The 20,234-nt window shown below is 43.6% G+C and overlaps 2 protein-coding genes across 6 annotated transcripts in view; one reads left to right on the top strand and one right to left on the bottom strand.

Moving 5' to 3' along the window:
• Nucleotides 1-15,484, top strand: part of b3gat2 (beta-1,3-glucuronyltransferase 2 (glucuronosyltransferase S)) — a 116,703-nt gene extending 101,219 nt beyond the window's left edge. Inside the window, exons 3-4 of the mRNA XM_043681835.2 lie at nucleotides 13,467-13,615; nucleotides 14,934-15,484. Coding sequence (XP_043537770.2) covers nucleotides 13,467-13,615; nucleotides 14,934-15,020 — 236 coding nt within the window. The 3' untranslated portion in view covers nucleotides 15,021-15,484. The remainder of the gene's footprint in view (nucleotides 1-13,466; nucleotides 13,616-14,933) is intronic.
• Nucleotides 15,485-15,709: 225 nt separating this feature from the next.
• smap1 (small ArfGAP 1) overlaps nucleotides 15,710-20,234 on the bottom strand; it is a 258,309-nt gene continuing 253,784 nt past the window's right edge. For all 5 annotated transcript variants that reach the window (XM_087979520.1, XM_043681802.2, XM_043681807.2 and 2 more), the window contains one exon: nucleotides 15,710-17,737. In XM_087979520.1, coding sequence (XP_087835646.1) covers nucleotides 17,603-17,737 — 135 coding nt within the window. In that variant the 3' untranslated portion in view covers nucleotides 15,710-17,602. The remainder of the gene's footprint in view (nucleotides 17,738-20,234) is intronic.

The raw sequence follows: 20,234 nt of genomic DNA, 5'->3' as shown, positions 1-20,234 counted from the left end.
GGTTTGGGGAAGTGCCCAAGTCCTGAACTATGGGCAGGTTAATCTGCCCTGTGAGACAGTTCACTGGCCCTGGACCTATGGGCCAGGCGCTTTCCCTGGCGGCCCTCCACAGTCTCAGGCCACTGCCTGGTTGCCTGCTCCCTTATAATGGCCCACAGCTGCCTAGTTATTTTGTATGTGCCCTCTACATTCTTTGCCCCAGCCAGTATTCCCAGGAGAGTGTTAAGAATGGGATCCTATGCCTGGATTGTCCCAAGTCATGCACCCCACTTGGCCACCCCATCTCTGGCTGCTGCTGTCAGGCCTGAGCCACTCAAGTCCCAGTAGGTACTTGTTCAGGTGCCTCCCTTCAGTGTGCCAGCCTGGTGCTTGACCTCAGTATAGGGCCAGTTTTCCTCTTTCTCCCACCTACACAGTCAGCCTCAGGATTTCCCTTTCTGCCGGCCAATCTATGCTGCCTTTGGGTTCAACTTGAACTCTTTCTGCTCTGGTCTCAGGTCGGGGTTATGGTATATGGTAGTGGGAACTCTTACGCTAGCCATTGTGGCTATTCTTCTTGACCCTGTGAGTGCAGCATGGAGCACCTCTATAAACCCCTCAAAGGAGTTAGGGGAGCTTTGTGCTACTGGTTTTTGGGCAGGTATTGGAAGATTCCTTCCCTCAGCTTGCTTCCATGGGTTGAGGCAATCCTTCATCCAGTTCATGCTCCTCCTGCACCTGAAGTAGTCATGTCTCTTATCGGGAAGGTTATTTTGGCACCCCTTGGTGCCATTCCTTCCTACTTTGGGTGGGCTTCAGCTCACGTCCCTCTCTTTGGTGGCCCTTCCTCCTCCCCCTGGCTATTCCTAAATGTTCGGGATAGCTGCCTCACCACTGACCCCTTGGTTGTCTGGCAGTCTTTGGCATCATAACAAAGCTCAGCCTTGGTCAGCAACCTCAGTAGGCTGTTGGCCACCAGGATGTAGATTCGGTTCTCTCTGTATTCTACATCATCTAACCTTGTTAACCAGTCTACCATATAGAACCTTGTTGAATGCCTGACTGGAGTCCATATTAGACCACATCCACCACTCTGCCTTCATCAATCCTCTTTGTCACTTCTTCAAAAATCTCAAATCAATTTAGTGAAATGTGACTTCCTACGCACAAAGTGATGTTTACTCATCCTTGCCTTTCCAAATACTTGTAAATCCTGTCTCTCAGAATCAACTCCAACAAATTGCCCACTACTGACGTTAGGCTCACTGGTCTATAGTTCCCTAGCTTTTCCTTATCATCTTTCTTAGTGTGGAGATTGCACATTCTCGTGTTGGTGTAGGTTTCCTCTGGGTGCTCCGGTTTCCTCCCACAGTTCAAACATATGCAGGTTAGGTAGATTGGCTATGCTAAATTGCCCATACTAACCAGGAATGTGTAGATTAGGTGAATTAGCCATAGGAAATATAGGGTTGCGAGATAGGATAGAGGGTCAGTGTGGTCTCAATGTATTGCACTATGCTTTAGGGATTCACATTAACGATCTATATCTTGGTGTATGGAAAATGTCAAAGTTTGCATATTACACAAATCGTGAAGAGGGCACTGCGGAACTCTAAAGGACATTGGCAAGTTGGTGGAGTGGCTGGATATGTGGCAGATGAGGTTCAATGCAGAGAAGTATTGAAAGACAATATAAAATAGCAGGTACAATTCTAAAGGGAGTGCAGGAGCAGAGGGATCTAAGTGTATATGTGCACAGATGATTGAAGGTGGAAGGACAGATTTGTCACCATGGATGTGCAATCCCTTCATATATATCCATTCTCCATCAGGGTTGTCTAAGGGCTCTCCACTTCTTTCCGGAAGAAAAGTCTGAACCTTCCCCATCCACCACCACACTCCTCCAACTGGCTGAGCTCATTCTCACTTTGAACAACTTCTCCTTTAACTCTTCTCACTTCCTTGAGATGAAAGATCTAGCCATGGGTACCCACATGGGCTCCAGTTATGCCTGTCTCTTTAAGGGGAGCATGGCATGTTCCTTGTTCCAATCCTCTTTGGGTCCCTCCCCACAACACATTTTCCAGTATGTCGAGGGTATCATTTGTGCTTCTTCCTCCTCTCATCTGGAATTGGACAAATCTTTCAATTTTGTTTCCATTTTTCACCCTGCAATCACCTTCGTCTGATCTATCTCTGACTCCTTCCTTTCATTCCTCAACAACTCTTGTCATTTGTGGGGATAGGCCAGCCGTCGATATTCACTACAAAATCCAGATTCCTACAGGTAACTGGACTTCACACACTAACACTCTGCTTCCTGTAAGGACTACATTCCATTCTCCCAGTTTCTCTGTCTCTGCTGCATCTGTTCTACTGATGCTGCCTTCTGCAGGGGGTCTCAAAAATGTCTATTTTCTTCCTTAAGTGGGGATTCCCCACCACTATGGTTGACAGATCCCTCAGCCATATTGGATCCATTTCCTGCGATTCTGCCCTCACCTCTTCTCTTTCCTCCCACAACACCAATATAATCCCTCTGGTCCTCACTTACCAGCCCATTAGCATCCACATTCGATGGATCATAAGCCATCAATTTCATCACTTCCAGCAGGATGCTGTCACCACCACCACATATTCACCACCCCTTCCTTGTCAGCATTCCAGAGGGACTGTTCCTTCTGGGACACATTAGTACAATCCTCCTCCAGTCCCGATACCTTCCCATACAGTGACAGGAGATGCACCACTTGCCTGTTTACTTCCTCTCTCCTCACTATCCAAGGCCCCAGACACATCTTCGATTTAGCTGTTCTTCACTCAATACAGTCTCTTTTACACTGGGGAGACAAAATGCAGATTGAGTGACCGCTTTGTGAACATTCTGTCCACAGAAATCTCCCTGGCACACCATTATCCATCCTTTGTCTGCTTCATTGCTGCTCTCTCAGCTCCATCTTCACCTATCGTTTAATCCTTTACTATCGAGTACTGAAGGAGGGTCAATGGATTTGAAATGTTAGCTCTGCTTTCTCTCCACAAATTCTGCCAGATCTACTGAGTTTCTCCAGCAATTTCTGTTTTTGTTTCAGATTTCCAGTATCTGCAGTTTGTTGTTTTATTTGAGGGATTAGGCAATTTATTTATATCTAGAATCACTGCTTGGTAGAAATGGAATTAATGGTAACTTGCAAAAGGAAATTGAATAGGATATACGATAAGTCAGTTCATGGACTACACAAAGGTTGGCTGGGTGATTGACAGTGAGGAGAAGGTCTTAGGCTATATGAAGATATAAAAGGTCTGGTCAGATTGGCAAGTGGAATTTAACTCTGATAAATCAGTTGTCGCAGCGATGGTAAGCGATGGGAGAAAATTTTGCTTAGGACACAGCTGGAATACAGTATGCAATTGAGTCTCTGCAGTGGAAAGATTTGATTGTATTGGATACATTTATCAGTATGTTGCCTGGGATAGACCAGTTAAGCTATGAGTAAAAGCTGGATAAGCTCAGATTGGTTTTTTAGTGCAGGGAAAGCTGAGGGAAGCATTGATAGCGGTGCATAAGATTAAGAGGGGCATTTACAGGGGGAGTAGAAATAGCAGTTCCCTTTAGCAATAACAAGGTACATCATTTTAAGATAAAGAGCAGGTGGTTTAGAAGGTTTTGCACCCAGAAAATGATGGGAATCTGGAATGCACAGCCTGGAAGGTAATTAAGGCAGGAGGCTATGGACAAAGTGGTACAAATGTAGATTTAAGGTAATTTTTGTTGATGCAGACTCTGTACTGCATGATTCTATGAAATCAGGAGTAACAGATCTTCTGGATGACACAGTGGCCCCATAATTGGATGTTTCATTCATAGACTGCAGTCAGCTTGATCACATGCTATTCACAAAGGTTAGTCTAAAGAGAAAGGCATACATTTGTGCAATTCTCCAATTTCTGAATAATCCAACTGTGATTCACAGCCAACGAATCAATTTTAGATTGCAGCCCCTTTGTGGGAACATGGCAACCCAATTGCACACAGCAAACTGTCACAAATTGCAATTGCAACAAATGAGCAGAATCAACAGATTAATCAGATTACAACGGGATCTTGACCAGATGGGCCAATGGGCTGAAAAGTGGCAGATGGAGTTTAATTCAGATAAATGCAATGTGTTGCATTTTGGGAAAGCAAATCTTAGCAGGTCTTATACACTTAATGGTAAGGTCCTAGGCAGTGCTGCTGAACAAAGAGACCTTGGAGTGCAGGTTCATAGCTCCTTGAAAGTGGAGTTGCAGGTAGATAGGATAATGAAGAAGGCATTTGATATGCTTTCCTTTATTGGTCAGAGTATTGAGTGCAGGAGTTGGGAGGTCATGTTGTGGCTGTACAGGACATTGGTTTGGCCACTGTTGGAATGTTGCGTGCAGTTCTGGTCTCCTTCCTATCGGAAAGATATTGTGAAACTTGAAAGGGTTCAGAAAAGATTTACAAGGATGTTGGCAGGGTTGGAGGATTTGAACTATAGGGAGAGGCTGAACATGCTGGGGCTGTTTTCCCTGGAGTATCGGAGGCTAAGGGATGACCTTATAGAGGTTTACAAAATCACGAGGGGTATGGATAAGATAATTAGACAGTCTTTTTTCCCTGGGGTGAGTGAGTCCAGAACTAGAGGGCATTAGTTTAGGGTGAGAGGGAAAAGATATAAAAAGGACCTAAGGGGCAACTTTTTCACTCTGAGCGTGGTACATGTATGGAATGAGCTGCCAGAGGGTGGAGGCTAGTACAATTGCAACATTTAAAAGGCATCTGGATGGGTATATGAATAGGAAGGGTTTGGAGGGATATGTGGCAGGTGCTGGCAGATGGGATTAGATTGGGTTGGGATAACTGGTCGGCGTGCACAGGTTGGACCGAAGGGTCTGTTTCCAGTCTGTATATCTGACTCTATAATCTGCTGGTTGGGGATAATTGGTTGAATTCCCTTGCTCTTCTGACAATGCTATGGGCTGTTTTAAGGCTGTGCCTAAGGAGTCAGTTATAGCCTTAGTTTAGTTGTTCATTGGAAAGGCAGTGACTCCTCAATATTACACTTTGAAAATCTCTTGATAGTTGTACACTGGTGAGTTGAAACTTCTGACTGGTAGTTACTTGACATTTGAAGCATTCCACGAAGCCCCAACACAAAGTTAGAATAGGACAACTCTGACTGACTGACTGATCTGAATAGTTAGCCAAGCAAGATTTGGAGGAATTAAAACCTGGTATACTTCACAGCCAACTATAGAACTGTCTCCCAAACACTCATTGACTCATCCCTTGCAATTCTACTTCCCTCTTACCTCAGCAGCTTGCTCCAGCTAGAATAGACCTATTCTGACAGGGAAGGTCCCTCACCCACAGATTTCCATTTAAGCAGTGTCTCTCTTTGGTCTGAAATGAATTGGAAATGGGGATCCCAACTCTGATTGGAAAATCTGGGCCAATGAGATCCACCTGGATGGTTGATAAAGGACAAGGAAAAATACATTGGTGGCAAAAATATCTTTAGAGTTTGTAAATATCGAACGGAGGTGGGAGGGAGCATGATTTGGTGTCATTTCAGCAGCTATTGGACTATGTAGGTCAGTGTGCACAAGGGTAATTAGTGAGTTGGACTGAGTATGAGTTAAATATGGATAGTGAGATTTAGACATATTCAAGTTTACTGAGATTGTAAGGTGTCAATCAGACCACAATTACATTAAAATAGCTGGGTGCAGAGGAAAGTAGATCACTTCTGTCACAAGATTTAGGAACAGAAGTAGGCCATTCAGTTCCATTATTTAATGAGATCATGGCTGACTTGATAATCCACTTGCCTGAATATTGATTCCCTGACTGATTAAAAATCTGTCTCAGTCTTGAACATTGTTAATAATCCAGTCTTGACAGCCCTCTGCAATTAATTCCACAGAATCACACCCTTCAGTGAAGAAATTCTTCCTGTGTCTTAAATGTGCTACCCCTTATTGAGATTATGCTCTTTGGTCCTAGACTCTCACATGAGAGGGTACAAATTTACTGTATCTACCCTATCAAGTCTCCTAAGAATCTTGAATGTTTAGAATTGTCAACTATTAGGACTATAGATCTCAAGGAATATACCAATATTTGCAAAGATGCAGCCATTAAATGATGGAGCAAAGTGGATTGGACTGGAATTAGAAAGGAACAAATCTCAGAAGAGATCTTGCAAGCATTGCTCCCAGTTTATTTGTCACGTGTAACTTGTTTGATGCTCTGGAGGTGCATTGCACACTATAATTTACAGTCATTAGGACAGGCCTGGAGGAGATGAGAGATAGGAACAAAGTCATGGGTGAATTCCAAAAACAAGGATGCTGAATTCAAGATGCTGCCAGACCTGAAGCCAATAGCGTCAGCAAATACTAGAGTAATGAGTGAGCAGGACTTGGCCTCAATTAAATGTCATAGAGATCTATAGCAAAAGGTCCTCAGCCCATTATAATGGATCAGACTAGACATTGCTCCCCTCCTCAAAAAGAGTAAGATAGACAAGACGGTTAACTTTGTACTTATTTAAAAGCAAGTGTGAGGCACTGTGTTCCAGATGTAAACGGGCGTTTTGCAAAACACCTAGAATCCATACAATGTGGAAGCAGGTCATTCATCCCATCAAGTTCACACTAACTCTCTCATTCACCCGCCCCCCCCACCCCTCAAACTTCTCAATGACTGAAAACAAAACTAAAAAAAAAACCTGTGTTATGGACCATGCCAAACCCCCTTAAAAATATTTTAAGGTAGCCTCGACCCTAACTTTTTATTTAAAGGCAAACATAAACTGCATAGTCCAAGTGTGATGCAGCTTGTCAAATCACTTGGGTTTATTTCAATTTGCAGCATCTGCATTTCCATGCTTCTATAAAAACAGGGCGGCGGGGGGGATCCAAGATGGCGGCGACCCAGTAAGACTGAGTCTATAGTGCTCCTCCCAAGGCTTGGGCACAGTGGGTCACCTACCCCCTACCAAGCTCACCAAATCATTTATAATAGTTTTGTAATTTAATTAGTTGTGTAATATTACATTTAAACAACTTAATCCTAAATTAAAATGACTAAAGGGAAGGGAGCCCGCAGCTCTCAGCAAGCAGGAACCCCTCCCCCACCCTCTCCAGCTGCAGCAGAGGCGTCCACAGCCGCCCCGGGGGACTTACCTACAGTAACAAGCCTTGCAGAAATGCTTTCCAAGCTTGACTCGAAGATCGATGCTTTTATTGTCGAATCCAGAAATCGTTGGGAGTCGCTCTCGGCCGCGCTGCAGAAGCACGACCGAGAGATTGAAGAAATTCAACGCCGAGTCGGGCGGACCTCCGAGACAACCGCTCAATCGGCCGTGGATCAGGTCCGGACTCTCGAGCAGCGAGTCCGGACCTTGGAAAATCATATTGACGACCTCGATAATCGAGGTCGCCGAAAAAATATTCGTTTGCTGGGCCTTCCCGAATGGGAAGAGGAATGCCAGCTTACAGCATTCCTGGAGCAGTGGCTGCCACAACTTTTAAATCTGCAAGCTGGATCAGGCCAGGTTAGGGTGGAATGGGCCTACCGGGTAGCAATACGCGGGCCCGGCTCGAACCAGCGCCCGCGCCCGGTCCTGTTCCGGCTGCAGAGCTACAGGGAGAGGCATATACTCCTAGAAGCCTCTAGAAATCTCGGAAAAGACCCCCAAGCTATGATCTACAAAGGATCCAAGATCATGCTATTTCAGGACTTTTCCCTGGCTCTGGTTCGAAAGAGGTGAAGAAGCGTTTAAGGGACTTAAATGTTCAGTACTCCTTACGCTACCCAGCGATGTTACGCTTTAACCATGAAGGATCCGTATATAACTTTGGATCACCAGAAAAGGCTAAGGAATTCTTGGACTCTCTTAGATAATGGATGTTGGTCTGCCTTTCCCCCCCGCTTTGGTTTATATCCCCTCCCTTTTTTTTTCTTTCTCTTACCTTACTGCTTAATATTATCATGGGGGGTGGGGAGAGGGATTTGGTTAATGTTGGTGGGGGGAGGTGGTTACCTTATTCAATTTTACCTCTGTCTTTAGGAGCGGGGTTGTTTTCCCTTCGTTATTTTGTATTATCATATTTAATTATTATTTGTTGAAGTGGTAATTTTATAATTATATGTTTATATATGGTATTAACATTACCAAATATACCCAGGTGTTGGTATGGGTGGGGGTGGGGTGCTCACTGTTAACTCTAGCTTTGTATTATATTTGAATTCTCCTCATTTTATTGAGGAGTGCCTGGGTCAAGGGTGGGGCATTGGTTGGGAGAGGATATGAGGGACTTTTGGAGAGGAAGTGACGCCCCCTGGGAACAAGGGGGAAAGTCTCCACTTAGATACGTTTTATATTTTTTTTATTTAGAAATAGTTTTTTACTGTATTGTTGTGGGTGTATTAAAGAGGCTTTATTTTTGTAAATTTTACATGTTCCACGCTCGGGATGTTCTGGATAGGGTTCCCCGTCCCGAGGGGTCTCGGATTGGCCCAGAGGATTATGGTTGATCAGTCGGTTAAGTGGTGCACCTGGAATGTCAAGGGGAGTAATTCGCCACTCAAAGGAAGAAAATATTATCAAATCTTAAGAAGGAAAGAGTTGATATAGCTCTCCTACAGGAGACACACCTGTCAGATAAAGAACACTTGAAATTACGACAGGGCAGATTTGTTCAGGCCTTTTTTTCTTCTTTTAGCTCAAAAAGCAGGGGAGTTGTTATTCTTGTTCGGAAGAATTTCCCTTTCAAAATCCTAAAGCAGATAAAAGACGAATCTGGACGATATATCTTGATTAAAGCCCTCATAAATGGAGAGGAATATGGGATTTTAAATTTGTACTGCCCCCCAGCACACCCCTTTAAATTTATAACGGAAGCCTTTTCAAAATTGATGGCTTTTGATGTCCGTCATATAGTTATAGGGGGAGACTTTAATTGTATTATGGATCCGGAAATAGATAGGATTCCCAAGAGTACTGCAGGAGTATCTCCCAGATCTCGACAATTGATGGATCTGAACAAAGAATTAGGATTAGTAGATGTATGGAGATGTCTTCATCCACAGGGTAGAGATTTTTCTTTCTACTCTAATCCACATAAATGTCATACCAGAATTGATATGTTTTTTGCCCCCTCGATTTTTTTAAATTCCATATCATCCTGTAAAATAGGTAATATAGCAATTTCTGACCACGCTGCTGTATATATGGAAACTAAGGCGAGGAACAGTGGGACATCCCCTCGGCATTGGCGTATGGACCCCTTCCTAATGAAAGATAGTAAATTTGTAAAGTACTTCTCTCAAGAATTTAAAACTTTTTTAGAAATTAATTCAGGTACAGCTAGCAACCCGTCAATGATGTGGGAGACCATCAAAGCTTACACGCGAGGCTTGATCATCTCCTACTCAGCGACCCAGAAGAAATTAAAGGGAGAACAACAGTGTCTGCTTGAAGCCCGCTTAAACGCGGCTGAAACAGCATACATTGATAGACCTTCTATTATTAAATTGCAAAGGATTACAGCTCTTAGGACAGCTCTAAACACTACACTTACTCAAACGGCTAAGAGGGAAATATTATTTGCAAAGCAAAGGTTATATGAATATGGCGACAAACCGGGTAGATACTTAGCATTTCTTGCAAAGAAAAAAAAGGCCTCTCAGACTATTATGTCTATCAAGGAAAGTATGGGTATTTTGACTCATGATCATAAAAAGATTAATGCGACCTTTAGAGAATTCTATTCTGAGTTATATAAATCACAGGATTGTGAAGATAGGATGAAGAGGATGCAGTCATTTTTTAAAAATTTGACTTTTCCAGACCTAACTCCGGAACAAGTATCGGTCCTAAATGCTCCTCTTACACCCCAAGAAATAGTTGATGCAATTAGGCACCTTCAAAATGGTAAGGCACCGGGCCCAGATGGCTTTCAAGCTGAATTCTATAAAGAATTTACAGAAATACTGGCTGGTCCACTTATGGACATGTATAACTATGCATACAGTCAGGGCTGTCTCCCGCCTTCACTGAAAGAGGCAAATATCTCTCTTATCCTTAAAAAAGGAAAGGACCCAGAAGATTGTGCATCATACAGACCAATATCCTTGCTAAATGTAGATTTTAAAATCCTCTCTAAAACGTTAGCACTGAGACTAGAAAGGATACTGCCACATATTATAAAGGAGGATCAGACAGGGTTTATTAAGGGCCGTAGATCATCCAATAATGTTAGAAGGGCTCTGAATATGATTCAAGCTTGTCATCAGGGAAAGATACCAGGAGTAGTGGTTTCATTAGACGCGGAAAAGGCATTTGATAGGGTCGAATGGTCATATTTGTTTTACACATTGGAGAGGTTTGGCATTGGACAGGTGTTTACCAAATGGGTTTCAACATTGTATAGTGATCCCAAAGCAGTTGTGGTTACAATGGATTAGGCTCGGATAGCTTCAGTGTGGGTAGGGGCTGCCGTCAGGGATGTCCCCCTCGCCATTGTTATTCACGCTAATAATTGAACCACTAGCAGAAGCTATACGAGCTGATCCTAATATAGTGGCCCCAAGGATTGGTACAGGAAAACATAAAATTACCCTTTATGCAGATGATGTTCTTCTATTCCTCAGTAACCCTTTGATGTCCATACCTCGCTTAATCCAAGTTATTAATACATTTAGTGCATTCTCAGGCTATAAAATTAATTTTTCAAAATCAGAGGCTATGCCAACGGGTGGCCTTGCTGTGATACCCCGCTTAGCGGACGGTTCCCCTTTTCCCTTTCGCTGGTCCCTGGAGGGTTTCTTATATTTAGGCATTTTTATTACTCCAGTATTTGGTCAGTTGTATAAGGCTAATTTTGTGTATTTATTGGAAAGGATAAGGCAGGACCTCCAGCGATGGGGAGACCTACCAATTTCCTGGCTGGGTAGAATAGCATTAATCAAAATGAATATCCTGCCCCGTCTCCTATATCCTATGAGAATGCTTCCGGTGATGCTGCCGAGGACGGCTTTATATAAATTATACGGCTGGCTGAGTTCCTTTATCCGGAATCATAGGCGGCCCCTCATTAAGCTGAAGAAGCTACAGCTTCCACAGGCAAGGGGTGGATTGGACTTCCCAGACTTTAGGAAATATCAGCTAAGTTCCCTATTAAGTTACATAGCTGATTGGGTCTTGTCTGATCCACAATCAATCTGGTTGGACATCGAGGCTTCTCAAGTAAAATACCCACTTATTAACCTTTTATTCTCAGAAAAGAGGAAAATCATTACAGATCACTGTAAAAACCCTATAATACTAAATACAATCAAGGCTTGGAATATAATGCGGCAAAATGAGGGTAATTCACATAAAACATCCCCCTATGCACCGATAGTGGGAGCATGGGGATTCCAACCGGGGTTAACAGATGCCACTTTTAAACTCTGGAGATCCAGGGGTATCTCATGTCTAGGGGATTTATTTAAAGATGGGGTCCTGATGTCTTTCGGACAGCTGCGTCAGAAATTCGGATTACCCAATGGAGACCTCTTTCGATACTTCCAAATTCGAGATTATATACAGAAGAAGACTACGTTATTAGATAGTCTTTATAAATCCGATAGAGAATGTAGTGTCCTACAACCAGTGGGGGTATCTTCCGTCAGTAATATTTATCATTTACTACATGATGAAGTATCGGGAGACATGGATAATCTGCTTAAAACATGGGATCAGGATCTGGGACTAGAAATCTCCACAGAAATGTGGAATGATATCTGGGAAAATGCTAGAAGAATTACTATTTGTAACAGAATCCAGGCTATCCAGCTGAAGATACTTCATAGGGCCCATATAGCACCGGTTCGATTGGCAAAATTTAAAGCAGGAGCATCTCCAATGTGTCCTAAATGCAAAATAGAGGTGGGCACTCTTGTACATTGCTTATGGACCTGTCATAAGATCCGTAGATTTTGGACTAAAGTAGCAAGTACCCTGACAGAAATTTTAGGAACGGAAATAAAAGTGGACCCTGTATCTCTTCTCTTGGGCTTTTCAAACTTTCCCTCCCTGGACACGTACGGGAAGAGACTATTTTCTATTCTTTCTTTCTGTGCAAGGAAAAATATTTTGGTGAACTGGGCGGCGGAGGGCCCCCTGGACTTTCAAATTGGCACAGACTAATTCCCCTTGACTTCCTTACAAATATGGTGCACCGAAAGACCGAATTATTTTATAAAATATGGCAGCCCTTTTTGAATTACATAAATACAGATATTTCGGCTATCCTAACAAGGGCTTTTATTTAATTGAGATTACAAACCTGGCTGGTCCGCGGCCCCTCGGGGGAGGAATCCCGCACGAATACGGGTTTTATTATATCTGATGCTAACACATCCCGAGCATGTAAGAGACTTAAATATACACCCTGGTTAGTTGTAGGTTAGATTAGTAGATAGTTGAGTTTTGTTTGTTTGTTTTTTTTTGTTGTTTTGTTTTTTTTTGTCAAATTTTGGCTATTGTATATTTGAGCTTATTGTATATCAATGTTTATATCTGAGAGTTTTGTTTATTTTTGTAAACTTGTAAAAATGTTAAATTTCTAATAAAAATATCTATTAAAAAAAAACAGGGCGGCACGATGACTCGTGGTTAGCACTGCTGCCTCACAGCATGAGGGACTCTGGTTTGATTCCCGCCTTAGGCGACTGTTTGTGCATAGAGTTAGTACATTCTCCTGGTGTCTGTGGGGATTTCCTCTGGGTGCTCAGGTTTCCTCCCACAATCCAAAGATGTGCAGGTCAGGTGAATTGACCATGCTAAATTGCCCATTGTGTTAGGTGCATTAGTCAGGGTTAAACATAGGCTTGGGGAATGGGTCCAGACCCATTACTCTTCAGAGAGTCGATGTGGACTTATTGGGCCAAAGGACTTGTTTCCATACTGTAGGGAATCTAATCTAAACAGGAACTTTGCTGTCGTTCATTTCAGACTGCATAATAAAAAAGCATGATTTGGAGATGCCAGTTTTGGACTGGGATGTACAAAGTTAAAAATCACACAACACCAGGTTATAGTCCAACAGGTTTAATTGGAAGCACACTAGCTTTCGGTGCGACGCTCCTTCATCAGGTGATTGTGGAGGGCTCGATCGTAACACAGAATTTATAGCAAAAAAAATCACCTGATGATTTATAGCCCTCCACAATCACCTGATGAAAGAGCGTCGCTTCGAAAGCTAGTGTGCTTCCAATTAAACCTGTTGGACTATAACCTGGTGTTGTGTGATTTTTAACTTAATAAAAAAGCATTACACTAAGCAACTGCCTGTTGATCCCCTCCACAAATGTTGTACAACTTTGGAGAAAGCCTTCAGGGAAGAGGATTCTGCAGAACATGAACACGCCATTCTACATTTAAGAGATTTGTTTTGTTTTCAAACAGGATTTGCCGTGAATCTGAAAGTTATTCTATCACATCCTGAAGCTGTGTTCAAGCGGGTTGGATCACAGCCAGGAATGCAGGAATCAGACTTTCTGAAACAGATTACAACAGTCCAAGAACTTGAGCCAAAAGCTGCTAACTGCACCAAGGTATGACCTGGCTTTTAACAGTCAATTCTCAACCACTTGCTGACTCCTAATCTGCTTTGAGGTAGAGCTGTAAATTATTTGCATCATCAGAAAGCAAGAGGGCTGGGAAAGGCAAGCACCGATGATTAAAAAAAATGCAGTTTGCTTTCAAACAATTTCCTACAGTAAAATTATTTTGAAGCTTGTCATGAAACATGAGTGCTGGCCAAATACTGTTAGCCATGAAAAGGGTGGGGATGCCTTTGGAGGAGACTAATGAAAAGACTAATGTGGTGTTTGGGTGGGTGGGGGTTGTTATGGGGACATCAGCCATGGTTGCCTCAAAGTGTGCAATCCCAATTTTACAGCTTGCAATCCCACTTAGGTTCCCAATCCCATTTTGGAAGTCCTACTCTTTGATAAAGTTACAGCCATGCATCTAATCTATCAAAGTAAGCTTTGCCATTACAGGCCTTCATCGAATCTTCTGCTATTGAGCTTCAGCATACTGTCCCACAATATGCCAAATGCAATCTAGAACTTTCCATACACATCTGATATTTACCTGTTAGTGTATAGTTGCTGTAAAGTCACACAGATGACTTGCAATTAACTATCACTGCACAAATGTTTCACATGCTGATGAACCTAACCAATGATGGTGGGGAAGGAAGGTACTGCTGCTTGCAAAGATTTTGAAAGCTTGTTGATAGAAATCAAGAATTTGAAAAAGGAGCTGTAATAATTGGAGGGGTGGGCCGCGTTGGAAATATTTGTATAATGTAAAGATCTTAAATGCGGAATTAAATGGGTCAGGTCCTGGAGTAGGATTTGGACTCTCAACTTTCCAACTCAGATGAGACACCTACAAACTGAGGCACAGCTAGCGCACACATCTAGATTTAAAAATGAGGTAGTTGCTTTTCAAAATAGATTTGAGGTCAAGAATACATTGGAATTGTTCTCCTGAGAACAACTACATGCAAGCATTCAAAACTATGAGGGCCGTTGATATAATCGTTAGGGCGAAATTGCACTCAGTGACAGCAACCGGAAATTAAAGTTTTAAGTTAATCAATAAAATATTGAAGGAGAAATTAGAATTTTTTAAAATGTAGCACATGATGATGATCTGGAATGCACTGTTTAAAAGATTATCGAATCCATTTTTGCTTAAAATAAAAAGCTATCCAAGCAGCACAGATAATTAACAGAAAACAGGAAATGCACATTACCAGAGGAAGGAGGGGAGTGAGAATCACTTAAAAGATATGCCATAGGCGTAATGGTCTCCTTCTCCTATTTGAAGAGAAACAAATTATTTCCTTTCGTGTTTTAGGTGCTTGTTTGGCACACACGGACCGAGAAGGCAAACCTTGTATATGAACCCAAGCACAACCAGGATGTAATTCACATTGAAGTCTAGAAATCACTGGTCTGAGCCTATCAAGATTCATGTGGACAAGGGAGCCCAACAGGTGCTCTGTAAAAATTGAGTCTGAACAGTCTACAAGAAGCTGTGACAGCAGCAGGAAGAAACTATTCACATCGGACATTTTCCAAGGGAAACAGTTCACAGAGCTGCAAAAGTTTACAAAAGCTTCATTTTTTTCCATCTACAAAGTTCTTAGCATGAAATTCATTCAATAAAAGATGTGCTGCAGACAAATGAAAGTCCCAGATGTGTAGCGGAATCATTTTTACACATGTATACTTCATATTTTCCATTACTTTAAACATTGATATCACAAGTTCTTGTGGAAGAGACATGGTTTTTCAACACTATAATCCCAGTAGTTAACAGAGAAACTGAATGCAGCACAGTTCTGTGAATACGCATGGACAAGCTAAAACCACACTCTCAATGGCACTAAACATGTCTACTGTCAATCAGCTGTTAAGGCTCAAATTGACTTTGAAGAGGAGTGACAGTATCTGCTCCAGTTCGCCTCACACACACTAATTTCAGTGTGGTTCTGACTCAGTGAATTTACATAAGTGTAACAATAATCTGGTTAGTACTGACACTGAAATTTAAAGTTTGAATGAACTTAATTGGAATACCATCTTACTGGTGCAACCAACACATGAAATAATTTTGAGACACAAAAGATGCACAACTGATTGAGGTTTAATTGATTTAATACAGTGAAATAACATACTTGCTATACTAGGCACCATATATGTAAACACAACTGCAGTAATAAACCTGGACGTAGCTCGTGGGAAACTCAAGTTTATGGCAAGTGCTCTGCACAGTTACCCTGTTCATGTTTGGCGCATTTAGCTGATAACTCTTTAAGCACCTGTTATTAAATAGCCATTAAGTTTAACAAAGATATAAAACTCAAAACGCTCTGAAAAAAATGTCATTTCTATTACAATAGCAGGTTTGAACATTCGTACATGACTAGCAAGGTGACTTTAAAACTTAAACTGTTTAAGGTGCAACAGTTTGATGTGATGTGCATCAATAATTTGTAATTGGTGCTATAAATTTTTAATACATTAAGGGGTAGGAATTTGAATCCTGTACTTTGTTAATTTTTTTTCTGCTTTTCAAAGGAAATAGGCAACAAGAATTTTATCTCAACCGTTTTGCCACTGCCTCAACCAGTTATCTAAACCTTCCCTCTTCAGGGACATTTCTCAGATAAGCTACAGTGATGGGTAGAAGGAGCACAAATATTTTGTGAAAATATTTTTTTGCTTGCCTTTTCAAAGACCTGCACATCTAATTACAATTAGTTCAAACAGTTGAAAACAAACTTGGAATATCTGTTAGCCTTGTGATGTTATTTGAGCTATCATGGCAATATATAGTGGCATTGTGCATGGAGTGTTCTTGGATGGGTGGCAAAATAAATTAAAATTAGAGACACACAAAGCACTAGAGGCTACTTTCAATTTGATAGTTACAAAGTTGTCAATTACAGATTATCATGGTATTGAAAACTACCAACACATTAATCATTTCTAGCAGCATTACTAAAATTTATTTCAAATAGATTAGAATTTCAACTTTGTTAAACACTGATTCATAGCAGACACTTAAGGCTATGTGTTATTTATTTCAGAACCTTGCAACAAATTAAAATGTCACATTTGACAGTTTGCATTACATAGTTGATATTAGCAGTCTTTAAATATTTAAGTCAACGTACTGCTAATTTTTTTCAAAGAGGAAGGTGTGGTACAAGAAGGTGATGCCGATTCCCCAAATGTAAGAAAGCTTTAAGTGGTGAAAGTAAAAAATATACTGACAAATTAACATGCAATAAGGTACAGAGTACCTCTGGGCTCGCTAGCTCACAATAGTTAATTTGCCAATTGCAGTAAAACAGTTCAAACCTGAGTTGCAACATAAACATTCTGTTTTCAATTCCTGGGATCTAAATCCAAATAAAAGTCCAAATCATTCATCATCTACTATCCAGATTTATTTTTCCTCTAATTTTGTTTCTTTTATTTGCTCCACATCATAGTATCATCACAAAGAAAAAAAATGTTGGAACAAAAAACAAAAGGATGGTAATCCAGGAAATGTTTTTTAAACACATGTACACCTAGTAATTTAACACAGCAGTTCATACAATTTCTTCTACAGGGAGTACAGGTGATTTTTGTTAGAGGGTACTGGGTTTCTGGAGGGAGGCTGCCAAAATGACAATTCACTTTCTTTCCTTAGCAGTACATGTACTAGCTACAAAGTCACATACAATATCATTACAGTTTATTGTGAACTGTTCAGACAGCATATGATGGATACATTTTAGAAAAGACTAAGGGGGGGGAAACTTCTGAAACTGGTACCCCATAGTTTAACCAGGGAATGACTTCATTTGACTGATTCAACAATAGACAGCCAAGAATAGTCTAGATCAAACTAAGTAATATGAAGCAGTCAATCCAGAGTATTTCTTTTTGCATCAAGAGAATAACAAGAGTCTGTTATGCAATTGAGATGATGGAGAACTACAGGAATGCAGCCTCAACGCATGCTTTGCATTATTTCCACAGTTGAGTACTAAGTGTCTGCCCTGTTGGGTTGCCTGTCCATCCTCCCTTTGTGCCTGCAGCTTGGCTGAAGCTCATTACACCAGTCGGGCAACTTAGGTTCATCCCAGCCATCTGCTGATTCACCTGTGAACACATTACACAAAAACATTTCTAATCGGATGCTCCCCAAGAGAAAGCAGATAATTGTGATATGTGAGTCAACAATCATCCTGCTAGTTTCTTAAACTGACTTTGATCGAGGAAAATAAAGTGACAGAGACACAGTGGAGAAATGTGAGCATGGGAAGGGGAGGGCGGGGGGCAGGCAAGGAGGAAGAGGGAGGGCAGGCGAAGAGGGGGTGGGTGGGCAAGTGAGGAGGGTAGGGAAGGCGAGGCCACGGAGACAGGGCAAGGGAGAGGGAATTTCGGGTGCTCGAAGGTGAAGGCAGAGGGCAAGGGTGGATGAGGGAGGGTGAGGGTGGAGGACTGGGTGGGGAGTGGGTGGTGACTAAGCCAAGATGCCGAAGGACTGACTGGTGAGAGAGGGGGTGAGGTCAGCAAGGAGAAATAGGTATTGTACAAACTGTTTTACAACAGAATCAATTTTGACTGCACATATTACTGTTAGTGAATGCCAGATAAAGAGGTCATCAGTCTGAAGAGTTTGTTGCTACAGTTTATCTGGATGGTCTAATCAATATCCAATTGTTACTTCTAAAATATATAAATAAAAACAACACCAAAAGCTTTACCACATACATTAAATAGAAAGTCATCTGTACAGTTGACATTAGAATACTAGTTCTGGATCAGTGGTGCTGGAAGAGCACAGCAATTCAGGCAGCATCCGACGAGCAGCTGCTCGTCAGATGCTGCCTGAATTGCTGTGCTCTTCCAGCACCACTGATCCAGAATCTGGTTTCCAGCATCTGCAGTCATTGCTTTTACCTATTAGAATACTAGTACTGAGATTAAGGTAAAAATCGGTTCAGCGGGTTTATTTGGAAGCACTAGCTTTGGAGCACTGTTCCTTCATCCTGTGGTTGTGGAGTACAAGATCATAAGACAAAGAATTTATAGCAAAAGTTTAGTGTGATGTAGCTGAAATTATACATTGAAAACTACTTGGATTGTTTGTTAAGTCTCTCAGGTTTTAGAATGAACATGGTGGTTTCAGTTCTTTCATATGGAAATCGCAGAATTTTTTTAAAGTTACATTCTCAAGTGAACTTTAACAATGGGTGCCATGTTGGTGTGGGGTGCCCTGTGACACTGCGCCACAATGGTCAGACTGATTCTATCTAAATAATACATTTACAGAATCTGAAATGGATTCATGCAGTTATTGAATGAATAAAATGTAATTCTGCAAGTACAAAATCACCCCACAAATTGTGTGTGTGTGTGAGCACGTGAGAGCTGTGAATGCTTGTGAGAGTGAGAGTGAGAGAGAGAGAATGTAAAAGGTACAAATGTGTGAGAGGGTGGGTGTGTATGTGTGAGCATATGAGAGAAAGGCTGCATGAGTATGCCTGCGTGTAGGTGTGTGTCAGAGTATCTGAGTGCGCGGGCGGGACACAGAGGGCAGTGTGTCTGTGTGTCGGAGTATCCGAGAATGTGATCATGAGCGCAGGCGAGACAGAGGGTGAGAGCATCGGTGTGTCGGGGCGAGAATGTCGGGGCGAGTGTGCGTGGGCGAGAGCGTGACAGTGAGAGAGTGAGATAGAGCGCGTGAGAGCATCTGCATTGGAGTGTGTGCCTGTGTATTGGAGTGTCTGTGAGTGTGTGAGAGTGATAGCGAGACAGGGCGGGCGAGCCAGGCAGAGAGGGCGCCCCGGCGGGCGAGCCAGACAGAGAGGGCGCCCCGGCGGGCGAGCCAGACAGAGAGGGCGCCCCGGCGGGCGAGCCAGACAGAGAGGGCGCCCCGGCGGGCGAGCCAGACAGAGAGGGCGCCCCGGCGGGCGGGCCAGACACAGCGCGCCCCGGCGGGCGGGCCAGACACAGCGCGCCCCGGCGGGCGGGCCAGACACAGCGCGCCCCGGCGGGCGGGCCAGACACAGCGCGCCCCGGCGGGCGGGCCAGACACAGCGCGCCCCGGCGGGCGGGCCAGACACAGCGCGCCCCGGCGGGCGGGCCAGACACAGCGCGCCCCGGCGGGCGGGCCAGACACAGCGCGCCCCGGCGGGCGGGCCAGACACAGCGCGCCCCGGCGGGCGGGCCAGACACAGCGCGCCCCGGCGGGCGGGCCAGACACAGCGCGCCCCGGCGGGCGGGCCAGACACAGCGCGCCCCGGCGGGCGGGCCAGACACAGCGCGCCCCGGCGGGCGAGCCAGACACAGCGCGCCCCGGCGGGCGAGCCAGACACAGCGCGCCCCGGCGGGCGAGCCAGACACAGCGCGCCCCGGCGGGCGAGCCAGACACAGCGCGCCCCGGCGGGCGAGCCAGACACAGCGCGCCCCGGCGGGCGAGCCAGACACAGCGCGCCCCGGCGGGCGAGCCAGACACAGCGCGCCCCGGCGGGCGAGCCAGACACAGCGCGCCCCGGCGGGCGGGCCAGACACAGCGCGCCCCGGCGGGCGGGCCAGACACAGCGCGCCCCGGCGGGCGGGCCAGACACAGCGCGCCCCGGCGGGCGGGCCA

Source organism: Chiloscyllium plagiosum, unplaced genomic scaffold, assembly GCF_037043375.1.
Source record: "Chiloscyllium plagiosum isolate Xiang-an unplaced genomic scaffold, Cpla_swu_hap1 HiC_scaffold_3, whole genome shotgun sequence".
NCBI lineage: Eukaryota > Metazoa > Chordata > Chondrichthyes > Orectolobiformes > Hemiscylliidae > Chiloscyllium > Chiloscyllium plagiosum.
The sequence above is the reverse complement of the archived record's forward strand: the minus strand, read 5'-3'. Positions and strand labels throughout refer to the sequence as shown.